At 40.1% G+C, this 12,875-nt stretch overlaps 1 protein-coding gene across 1 annotated transcript in view; it reads right to left on the reverse strand.

The window, feature by feature from the left end:
• Positions 1–12,669, reverse strand: part of LOC123733297 (uncharacterized) — a 29,276-nt gene extending 16,607 nt beyond the window's left edge. Inside the window, exons 1-3 of the mRNA XM_082971931.1 lie at positions 12,561–12,669; positions 6,410–6,523; positions 4,916–5,005 (exon numbers count right to left, since the gene is read on the reverse strand). Of these exons, the coding sequence (XP_082828057.1) occupies positions 4,916–5,005; positions 6,410–6,523; positions 12,561–12,643 (287 nt within the window). The 5' untranslated portion in view covers positions 12,644–12,669. The remainder of the gene's footprint in view (positions 1–4,915; positions 5,006–6,409; positions 6,524–12,560) is intronic.
• Between the last annotated feature and the right edge of the window lie 206 nt (positions 12,670–12,875).

Here is a 12,875-nt window from a genome sequence, read left to right on the forward strand (position 1 = left end):
GCTAGGTTTAATACAGTAATAATATATATCTGCCTCACTCTCAGAGAAATCAGTAGTACTGCTAGGTTTAATACAGTAATAATATATATCTGCCTCACTCTCAGAGAAATCAGTAGTACTGCTAGGTTTAACACAGTAATAATATATATCTGCCTCACTCTTAGAGAAATCAGTAGTACTGCTAGGTTTAACACAGTAATAATATATATCTGCCTCTCAGAGAAATCAGTAGTACTGCTAGGTTTAATACAGTAATAATATATATCTGCCTCTCAGAGAAATCAGTAGTACTGCTAGGTTTAACACAGTAATAATATATATCTGCCTCTTAGAGAAATCAGTAGTACTGCTAGGTTTTACACAGTAATAATATATATCTGCCTCTCAGAGAAATCAGTAGTACTGCTAGGTTTAACACAGTAATAATATATATCTGCCTCACTCTCAGAGAAATCAGTAGTACTGCTAGGTTTTATACAGTAATAATACACTGCTCAAAAAAATAAAGGGAACACTTAAACAACACAATGTAACTCCAAGTCAATCACACTTCTGTGGAATCAAACTGTCCACTTAGGAAGCAACACTGATTGACAATACATTTCACATGCTGTTGTGCAAATGGAATAGACAACAGGTGGAAATTATAGGCAATTACCAAGACACCCCCAATAAAGGAGTGGTACGGCAGGTGGTGACCACAGACCACTTCTCAGTTCTTATGCTTCCTGGCTGATGTTTTGGTCACTTTTGAATGCTGGCGGTGCTTTCACTCTAGTGGTAGCATGAGACGGAGTCTACAACCCACACAAGTGGCTCAGGTAGTGCAGATCATCCAGGATGGCACATCAATGCGAGCTGTGGCAAGAAGTTTTGCTGTGTCTGTCAGCGTAGTATCCAGAGCATGGAGGCGCTACCAGGAGACAGGCCAGTACATCAGGAGACGTGGAGGAGGCCGTAGGAGGGCAACAACCCAGCAGCAGGACCGCTACCTCCGCCTTTGTGCAAGGAGGAGCAGGAGGAGCACTGCCAGAGCCCTGCAAAATGACCTCCAGCAGGCCACAAATGTGCATGTGTCTGCTCAAACGGTCAGAAACAGACTCCATGAGGGTGGTATGAGGGCCCGACGTCCACAGGTGGGGGTTGTGCTTACAGCCCAACACCGTGCAGGACGTTTGGCATTTGCCAGAGAACACCAAGATTGGCAAATTCGCCACTGGCGTCCTGTGCTCTTCACAGATGAAAGCAGGTTCACACTGAGCACGTGACATACGTGACAGAGTCTGGAGACGCCGTGGAGAACGTTCTGCTGCCTGCAACATCCTCCAGCATGACCGGTTTGGTGGTGGGTCAGTCATGGTGTGGGGTGGCATTTCTTTGGGGGGCCGCACAGCCCTCCATGTGCTCGCCAGAGGTAGCCTGACTGCCATTAGGTACCGAGATGAGATCCCCAGACCCCTTGTGAGACCATATGCTGCTGCGGTTGGCCCTGGGTTCCTCCTAATGCAAGACAATGCTAGACCTCATGTGGCTGGAGTGTGTCAGCAGTTCCTGCAAGAGGAAGGCATTGATGCTATGGACTGGCCGCCCGTTCCCCAGACCTGAATCCAATTGAGCACATCTGGGACATCATGTTTCGCTCCATCCACCAACGCCACGTTGCACCACAGACCGTCCAGGAGTTGGCGGATGCTTTAGTCCAGGTCTGGGAGGAGATCCCTCAGGAGACCATCCGCCACCTCATCAGGAGCATGCCCAGGCGTTGTAGGGAGGTCATACAGGCACGTGGAGGCCACACACACTACTGAGCCTCATTCTGACTTGTTTTAAGGACATTACATCAAAGTTGGATCAGCCTGTAGTGTGGTTTTCCACTTTAATTTTGAGTGTGACTCCAAATCCAGACTTCCATGGGTTGATAAATTGGATTTCCATTGAATATTATTGTGTGATTTTGTTGTCAGCACATTCAACTATGTAAAGAAAAAAGTCTTTAATAAGATTATTTATTTCATTCATTCAGATCTAGGATGTGTTATTTTAGTGTTCCCTTTATTTCTTTGAGCAGTATATATATCTGCCTCTCAGAGAAATCAGTAGTACTGCTAGGTTTTATACAGTAATAATATATATCTGCCTCTCAGAGAAATAAGTAGTACTGCTAGGTTTAACACAGTAATAATATATATCTGCCTCTCAGAGAAATCAGTAGTACTGCTAGGTTTAATACAGTAATAATATATATCTGCCTCACTCTCAGAGAAATCAGTAGTACTGCTAGGTTTAACACAGTAATAATATATATCTGCCTCTCAGAGAAATCAGTAGTACTGCTAGGTTTAACACAGTAATAATATATATCTGTCTCATTCTCAGAGAAATCAGTAGTACTGCTAGGTTTTATACAGTAATAATATATATCTGCCTCACTCTCAGAGAAATCAGTAGTACTGCTAGGTTTAACACAGTAATAATATATATCTGCCTCTCAGAGAAATCAGTAGTACTGCTAGGTTTAACACAGTAATAATATATATCTGTCTCATTCTCAGAGAAATCAGTAGTACTGCTAGGTTTTATACAGTAATAATATATATCTGCCTCACTCTCAGAGAAATCAGTAGTACTGCTAGGTTTTACACAGTAATAATATATATCTGCCTCTCAGAGAAATCAGTAGTACTGCTAGGTTTAATACAGTAATAATATATATCTGCCTCACTCTCAGAGAAATCAGTAGTACTGCTAGGTTATACACAGTAATAATATCTGCCTCTCAGAGAAATCAGTAGTACTGCTAGGTTATACACAGTAATAATATATATCTGCCTCTCAGAGAAATCAGTAGTACTGCTAGGTTTTATACAGTAATAATATATATCTGCCTCTCAGAGAAATAAGTAGTACTGCTAGGTTTAACACAGTAATAATATATATCTGCCTCTCAGAGAAATCAGTAGTACTGCTAGGTTTAATACAGTAATAATATATATCTGCCTCACTCTCAGAGAAATCAGTAGTACTGCTAGGTTTAACACAGTAATAATATATATCTGCCTCTCAGAGAAATCAGTAGTACTGCTAGGTTTAACACAGTAATAATATATATCTGTCTCATTCTCAGAGAAATCAGTAGTACTGCTAGGTTTTATACAGTAATAATATATATCTGCCTCACTCTCAGAGAAATCAGTAGTACTGCTAGGTTTAACACAGTAATAATATATATCTGCCTCTCAGAGAAATCAGTAGTACTGCTAGGTTTAACACAGTAATAATATATATCTGTCTCATTCTCAGAGAAATCAGTAGTACTGCTAGGTTTTATACAGTAATAATATATATCTGCCTCACTCTCAGAGAAATCAGTAGTACTGCTAGGTTTTACACAGTAATAATATATATCTGCCTCTCAGAGAAATCAGTAGTACTGCTAGGTTTAATACAGTAATAATATATATCTGCCTCACTCTCAGAGAAATCAGTAGTACTGCTAGGTTATACACAGTAATAATATCTGCCTCTCAGAGAAATCAGTAGTACTGCTAGGTTATACACAGTAATAATATATATCTGCCTCTCAGAGAAATCAGTAGTACTGCTAGGTTTAACACAGTAATAATATATATCTGCCTCTCAGTGAAATCAGTTGTACTGCTAGGTTTAATACAGTAATAATATATATCTGCCTCACTCTCAGAGAAATCAGTAGTACTGCTAGGTTTTACACAGTAATAATATATATCTGCCTCTCAGTGAAATCAGTAGTACTGCTAGGTTCAAATCTAACAAATAACCATATTTTGAGTAATCTACCTCCTGCCTCAGACCACTAGAACAGCTGAGTAATCTACCTCCTGTCTCAGACCACTAGAACAGCTGAGTAATCTACCTCCTGCCTCAGACCACTAGAACAGCTGAGTAATCTACCTCCTGTCTCAGACCACTAGAACAGCTGAGTAATCTAGCTCCTGTCTCAGACCACTAGAACAGCTGAGTAATCTACCTCCTGCCTCAGACCACTAGAACAGCTGAGTAATCTACCTCCTGTCTCAGACCACTAGAACAGCTGAGTAATCTACCTCCTGCCTCAGACCACTAGAACAGCTGAGTAATCTACCTCCTGTCTCAGACCACTAGAACAGCTGAGTAATCTACCTCCTCCCTCAGACCACTAGAACAGCTGAGTAATCTACCTCCTGTCTCAGACCACTAGAACAGCTGAGTAATCTACCTCCTCCCTCAGACCACTAGAACAGCTGAGTGCGTCATTAGATGCTTTTTTTGCCCTTCCACTTGACTTTATACACAGAAGATCTCTGCTAAACATAGAATCATATAGTTTATCCATCTCTCTGTGACAGCAGATGAATTCAGAACAAAGTTGACTACAAATACGAAGTTGCCAATGTCTTTGCATTTGATTCAATCAAGGGACGTCTGCAGATTTGCTTCAAATGAAACTGAGATGACTACATTAAAATATGAACAGTAGTCTTTAGGACTATTTCAATCATATTGTTCAATATATTGAGTAATATTTTGATACTTGTAGGCTACTGTCTGAAATATGTCTCAATATATTTCATGATGTGTATCCAAACATGAACACAATGATGTGCCAAATCTGTGATTTAGTGCGTTTTTATTGGGTAAGCATTAGACTAAGCCTCCCCAATACTTGCAGCCATAGGTGCTAATAGAAGCTGATCCTGGGTCAGTATTGTGACATAATTATAATGTTAAGGAAATATCTGAATGGAGAAAACTGATCCGAGAGCAGCGTTCCCTTTCTTTCCATCCTATCAGTATTGATACTTGCTCCATCAGACGTGATACCTTGTAGTGCCGCTGATCCAGTTTCTACTGGTCTGACTGAGGATATGAACTCTGACCTGTCCACCAGACGTGATACCTTGTAGTGCTGCTGATCCAGTTTCTGCTGGTTTGCCTGCGGATATGGAGCTCTGCCCTGTCCACCAGACTTGCTACGTTGACCTTATACCTTGTAAATAAAAAAAAGGAAATAGTAACACAAAATAACAATAATTACGCTATAAGGAGTACCAGTACTGAGTCAATGTGCAGGGGTACCAGGTAGTTGAGGTAATAATGAGACTATAAGGAGTACCAGTACTGAGTCAATGTGCAGGGGTACCAGGTAGTTGAGGTAATAATGAGGCTATAAGGATTACCAGTACTGAGTCAATGTGCAGGGGTACCAGGTAGATGAGGTAATAATGAGGCTATAAGGAGTACCAGTACTGAGTCAATGTGCAGGGGTTCCAGGTCGTTGAGGTAATAATGAGACTATAAGGAGTACCAGTACTGAGTCAATGTGCAGGGGTACCAGGTAGTTGAGGTAATAATGAGACTATAAGGAGTACCAGTACTGAGTCAATGTGCAGGGGTACCAGGTAGTTGAGGTAATAATGAGACTATAAGGAGTACCAGTACTGAGTCAATGTGCAGGGGTTCCAGGTAGTTGAGGTAATAATGAGACTATAAGGAGTACCAGTACTGAGTCAATGTGCAGGGGTACCAGGTAGTTGTGGTAATAATGAGACTATAAGGAGTACCAGTACTGAGTCAATGTGCAGGGGTACCAGGTAGTTGAGGTAATAATGAGACTATAAGGAGTACCAGTACTGAGTCAATGTGCAGGGGTACCAGGTAGTTGAGGTAATAATGAGACTATAAGGAGTACCAGTACTGAGTCAATGTGCAGGGGTACCAGGTAGTTGAGGTAATAATGAGACTATAAGGAGTACCAGTACTGAGTCAATGTGCAGGGGTACCAGGTAGTTGAGGTAATAATGAGACTATAAGGAGTACCAGTACTGAGTCAATGTGCAGGGGTACCAGGTAGTTGAGGTAATAATGAGACTATAAGGAGTACCAGTACTGAGTCAATGTGCAGGGGTACCAGGTAGTTGAGGTAATAATGAGACTATAAGGAGTACCAGTACTGAGTCAATGTGCAGGGGTACCAGGTAGTTGAGGTAATAATGAGACTATAAGGAGTACCAGTACTGAGTCAATGTGCAGGGGTACCAGGTAGTTGAGGTAATATGTACATGTAGGTAGGGGTAAAAGTGACTAGGCAATCAGGATAGAGATTATATCTCCTCATCCAGGGAGAGCACACACACACACACACACACACACACACACACACACACACACACACACACACACACACACACACACACACACACACACACACACACACACACACAGGGAGGGAACGTTGTGTTTGTTTAATATTGTTTTAGGACTATGAAAATGGACAAAAGGATTAGCCTGTGGATTATGAAAACAACCAAAATAAATGTGAAAATGGGAGAGGAGAAATGACTAGAGACAGTGTTGTTTAACTCACTGACCATGACCCATGAGTTCTTCTTACCTCTGTTCAGTAGAAACGTCTCCCTCTCTAAAGTTTATAGGTTGGTCCATAGACCGGTCACTCATGGACACACAGCTGGGAACAGGGGAGGCTGGTCTCTCCTGCTTGATTGGACTTCAACACAACAGAGACAAACATTACATCTCTCATCTACTCTGATCTCAGATGGGGAAACATAAGAAGAGTTTCATTACAAAACGCTATATATCACTTTCAGAAACGTTCATGAATTAGCTTTTAGGGTAGGGGGCAGAATTTTGAAGTTTCGATGACAAACGTGCCCAAAGTAAACTGCCTGTTACTCAGGCCCAGAAGCTAGGATATGCATATGCATGGTAGTATTGGATAAAAAAAACACTCTGACATTTCTAAAACTGTTTAACTTCTATGGGCTACATGGGGCGCTAGCGCAAAAATCTAATAATTTCAATTTCTCAAATACATGACTATTTTACACCATTTTAAAGATACACTTCTCCTTGATGTAACCACATTGTCCGATTTCAAAAAGGCTTTACAGCGAAAGCAAAAGATTAGATTATGTTAGGAGAGTACATAGACAAAAATAATCACACAGCCATTTTCCAAGCAAGGACATGTGTCAATAAAACCCAAAACACAGCTAAATGAAGCACTAACCTTTGACGATCTTCACCAGATGACACTCCTAGGACATTATGTTACACAATACATGTATGTTTTGTTCGATAAAGTTCATATTTATATCCAAAAACAGCATTTTACATTGGCGCGTGATGTTCAGAAAATGTATTCCCACCAAAACCATCGGTGAATGTGCACATCAATTTACAAAAATACTCATCATAAACGTTGACAAAATATATAACAATTATTTAACTTCTTGGGACTAGGGGGAAGTATTTTCACGGCCGGATGAAAAATGTACCCAATTTAAACTGGTTACTACTCTTGCCCAGGAAATAGAATATGCATATTATTAGTAGATTTGGATAGAAAACACTCTGAAGTTTCTAAAACTGTTTGAATGGTGTCTGTGAGTATAACAGAACTCATATTGCAGGCAAAAACCTGAGAACATTTCAACCAGGAAGTGTAAGGTCTGAGAATTGTAATTCTTATTTCTAGTCCCATTTGAAACTACAGTAGCTGTGGTTCAGTACGTGCACTCTGCCTTCTCGAGCAAAACGAGGGGCATGTTGAGGTAATTTTCTAACCACGAGGTTTGTACGATGTAATTTATTGGCAGGATGGAAGATGCAGTCTTGTCTTTTCTATTCCGAGGTTGTTTACTCACAATATCAGATATTTAAAATGATTTTTTATAATGCATCCTAATCACAATGATAAGGTTGAGGTTCTGACTAGTGATTATTTACCTGGGGTTCAATACCTGCTATAGTCACTGTTTATTTGCTCTCCCAAAAGCAACACAGGCCTAATACAAGATATATAGCTACCTAAAGTAATGAGTGACCATTTTAGAAAATCATGGGACATATAGTCTGTGGTTGCATGTTATTTTATGTCAATCATATTGCTGCTTGTAGCCTATAACTGATGCTTCGTGGTCTTATGCTGCCATCTATTGGAAATATTTACCAATTAAAAGTTATTAATTCACATTCAGACGTTGGTGAGGCAGCTGAGAAATAAAGTGTATTTTTCTTGTAAATTCATTAGATCAGTCTCAAACCTGCCTCACCTATCCCACACCAATTGCTTGCTTGCGCACCAGGAGGCTAGTTCCTTTTGGCCATTTATGCAAGTATATGGCGAAGCGCGTTACGCATATCTATGAGTTATGAAAGTTATTAAAACAAAGTGTTTTGCAAATTTTGAACTTACAATATGGCTACTAATACTGGAAAAGCTAAATCAATGTCCAAGCATAGAGATTTTTGACGATATTCTTGCTTACATTTTTTTTGAGACAACAGCTAAAGGAGAGGACGCTAACGTTACCTGCTAACGTTACATTAGACTGGTAAGTGAAATACGAGTCTTCATATTTATATTCTTTTATATTGAAAGCCACAACATGTCAAAGTCAACATACAATATACATTGGCACCCGACTGGCACAGTTGTCTAACACACTGCCAGTACCTGGTTCGAATCCGTCCGTGATTGGGAGTCCCATAGGGAGGCGCACAATTGGCCCAGCGTCGTCCGGGTTTGGCCGGGGTAGGCGTCATTGTAAATAAGAATTTGTACTGACTTGCCTAGTTAATACGTGTCACATATTAGTTTGCAAACAATGTAAAACAAATAATAATAAAGCTGCATACAAACATGCTCTTTTTTGTTGTCTTGAGTTAGGCAGCTCCTAAATGCAGGTGTTTCAGCCTAGCTCAGTGCTTTCTGTGGTGGTGGGGCAGCCAGAGGAAAATACTGAGCGTAGGGGTTGGTAATGTTCTGTAGTTGCGCCTTGATTGGCTCAGTGTTCTGTCACTCATGGAGACACTACGTCACCGCAAAATCTACAGGGAGAGCTCAAAAATTCAAGCCCATTGGGTGCTGCCATAGAGTTACATTAGAAGTGCCCATCCAAAAGGCTCAAGGTCATTGGCCACAGATAAAATTGTCAAATCACGTTATATCTACCATGGCTTTGATTGGACTGGTCCAATTCTGCGTTTAACCTGTCAATGTATAGGGGGCAGTATTTTCGATTTCGGATGAAAAATGTGCCCAAATAAAACTGCCTGCTACTAGGGCTCAGAAGGTAGGATATGCATATTATTAGTATATTTGGATAGAAAAAACTCTGAAGTTTCTAAAACTGTTTTAATGATGTCTGTGAGTATAACAGAACTCATATGGCAGGCAGAAACCTGAGAAAAATACAACCCGGAAGTGGGAAATCTGATGCATGTAGTCTTTTCAAGTCATTGCCTATCTAACATACAGTGACTTAGGGTTCATTTTGCACTTCCTAAGGCTTCCACTAGATGTCAACAGTCTTTAGAACCTAGTTTCAGGCTTTTGCGGTGAACACAGAGCGAACAAGAGGACCTGGAATTAGGTGATTCAGAAAATTACATGGGTTTTGTGACGCACATTCACGTGATGAGGTAGCTGTGTTCCATAACGTTTTTCAAGACATTGGAATCGTCCGGTTGGAATATTATTGAAGTTCTAAGTTAAAAAGGCCCTAAAGATTGATGCTATACAACGTTTGACATGTTTGAACGAACGTAAATATAACTTTTCTTTTACTTTTCGGCGTGACATTTTGGCCGCGCTTCCTACATTTGGAGTAGCTTACTGAACGCGCAAACAACGAGGTATTTGGACATAAATTATGGACTTTATCGAACAAAACAACATTTATTGTGGACCTGGGATTCCTGGAAGTGCCTTCTGATGAAGATCATCAAAGGTAAGTGAATATTTCGAATGTGATTTTAGATGACTCCAAAATGGCAGGTATCTGTCTTGCTTGATGTCTTTTTCTGAGTGCAGTACTCAGATTATTGCAAAGTATGCTTTCCCCATGAAGCTTTTTTGAAATCTATCACAGCGGTTGCATAAAGGAGATGTTCATCTATAATTCCTTGAATAACAGTTTAATATTTTATCAACGTTTATGATGAGTATTTTTGTAAATTGTTGTGCTGATTCACCGGCAGTATTGGAGGCAAAATATTTTCTGAACATCACGCGCCAATGTAAAATGCTGTTTTTGGATATAAATATGAACTTTATTGAACAAAACATACATGTATTGTCTAACATTGAGTCCTAGGAGTGTCATCTGATGAAGATCGTCAAAGGTTAGTGCTTAATTAATTTTAGCTGAATTTATGGTTTTTGTGACCCCTCTCCTGCTTGGAAAATGACTGTGTGGTTTTTCTTGTGTTTTCACTGTCCTAACATAATCTAACTTTATGCTTATGCCGTAAAGCCTTTTTGAAATCGGACAACGTGGTTACATTAAGGAGACGTGTATCTTTAAAATGGTGTAAAATAGTGATATGTTTGAGAACTTTGAATTATGACATTTTGTTGTTTTGAATTTGGCGCCCTGACATTTCACAGGCTGTTGAATAGTGTGAACCGTGGGTGGGACGGTAGCATCCCAGGAGAAGTTAAGGGTCTCTTTTCCAAACTTAAAAGGATAAACATTCACATGCAACACCAAGGGACAGAAAAGGTTGAATACATTGGCCATGCTGTGAATCCAGCATGACTTCTGCAACGTTCAAAACAACTGGAACCTGGGAAATATCAGACTTCAGTGAGTTCAGGACAACTCTGAAAAAAAAACGAGCTCCAACTGAGAAAATACGGTTTGAACGGTCATCCAACTCGAAATTCCAAGTGGGGATCTCGGCCTCTTTCTAGAGCTCCAACCTGAAGATCACTGACGTCATCATTAGAACTTCCCATTTCCCAGTTGTCTTGAAAGCACCATAAATCCAGAGAATGACATACTTTGATGACAGAATTTGCCCACAAGGACCGCCGCGCCACCCCACCCTATACGAAACACATCCCTTATTTTAAGTGTTTCTATAATTCCCTATGGGAAAACTGTATGGTAGGGGAAAAAATGGATTTTGACAGCAATGCTAAGAAGTTACAGATAAATTCAAAATGAGAGGCTAAAAGGACAGAACTCTTGATGCAGCAATGATGAAAATATCTCAAAAACCAACAGAGGAATTGCTAAAAACTCAACCAAAGAAGGAAAACAACTGTCTTTTGCACCAAGTACACCAAGTATTCTGATAGATAGCAATACTGGAAAAGCACTGGAATAGTCTGCAGTCAGACAAAACAATCACACACCTCTTCAAGGAACCCCCCACTGGTGGTCTATAAGCGTGGTTGCAATATTGTAGATAGTTTGGTGAGATCTGACCTGCCCTCTGAGCCCACTCAGACACTCTTGACACCCATCCCAAATGGGAACTACAAACGTGGCTCATGCGCACAGTGCAACAGCACTATAAAAACATCCATCTTCAGACATCAACATACAAGTAGAAAAATCCCTGTTAGAGGGATCATCTCATGCAACACCAAGGGAGTAATCTATCTCATCACCTGTTCATGTGGGAAAGCCTACGTAGGACAAACGAAAAGACAATTAAAACAACGCATAGCTGAACACCGCAGCTCAATCAGGTGTAAGAACATTGACTGTCCAATAGCAGCTCACTTTGTTGAAGCTGACCATCCAATCTCCTCCCTCAAATACACAGGCATTGAGCATGTTGCTCTACCAAGGAGAGGAGGTAACATGGAGATCCTACTACTACAAAGGGAGGCTTACTGGAGATCCTGTCTAAAAACATGGACCCCTAGTGGTCTGAATATTGACTTTGTTCTCAGGCCCTTATGAACAGTTCTCTGTTTTAAATGGATATATTCTTTCTACAGCTTATCAGAGTACATCCAATATGTTCCCCTGTTGATGATGCTCATTATGCATTATGGTTGAACCAAAACATTACATGGAACAAACGTTTTTATTGAAATAGGAAACAATTAAATATGTGAAATTGAATAAAACAATAATGTATGTTGACGCTAATGTTATGTACAATTATCAGTTATGTTTCTATATGATAACAATAGCCTGATATATTCAATATGCCAGAAACTATTGTTTTTTAACAGTTTCACTCAATTCATTCTAATTAACTTAATAATTATGACACACCCCTCTGTATTGTCATTGGTTGCACTAATTGCACTGTTTGTCTACATAACCTGGTTCAAGTATTGATGACATCACCCTGAAGAAGGCACAGGCTCTATAAAACTATTGGAACATTTCCCTGTTTGACCACAAGGTGTTATGGGTATTATAACACCTCCACTGTGGGGCTCTATAAAACTATTGGAACCATTTCCCTGTTTGACCGCTAGGTGTTATGGGTATTATGACACCTCCACTGTGGGGCTCTATAACGCAAATGAAGTGTGAGAATCTATGAATGCAGAATCTAGAGAATGCAACAATATTTGTGTCATCTTGCTGTGATGTTCTCAGTAAAATGTCATACGCTAAAATCTTTAATTTTAAATCTTAGAACAGTAATATTTTACACACCCATAAGCCTTAATTTCTGAAGAAAAAAACACAAATGAGAAGAAATGGTGGATATAGTGTTTTGGATATAAACTCTTGATAAATTCTTTACAAAACTAATCTCACCTCTTAGATTTGGTGCCATGTTCCCCAGAGACACTCCTTTTAGAGGCAGGGCCCTCCTCCTCTCTCTTCCAAGAGAGACTCATTTTAGAGCAGTGACCCCTAAACAGAGATCCAGCATGTTGGTTGTGGTTAACACAGTGGCAACTAAACAGAGATCCAGCATGTTGGTTGTGGTCAACACAGTGACAACTAAACAGAGATCCAGCATGTTGGTTGTGGTTAACACAGTGACAACTAAACAGAGATCCAGCATGTTGGTTGTGGTTAACACAGTGACAACTAAACAGAGATCCAGCATGTTGGTTGTGGTTAACA

The sequence above is a fragment of the Salmo salar genome, unplaced genomic scaffold (genome assembly GCF_965601325.2).
Source record: "Salmo salar unplaced genomic scaffold, fSalSal1 ptg000465l, whole genome shotgun sequence".
Classification (NCBI taxonomy): domain Eukaryota; kingdom Metazoa; phylum Chordata; class Actinopteri; order Salmoniformes; family Salmonidae; genus Salmo; species Salmo salar.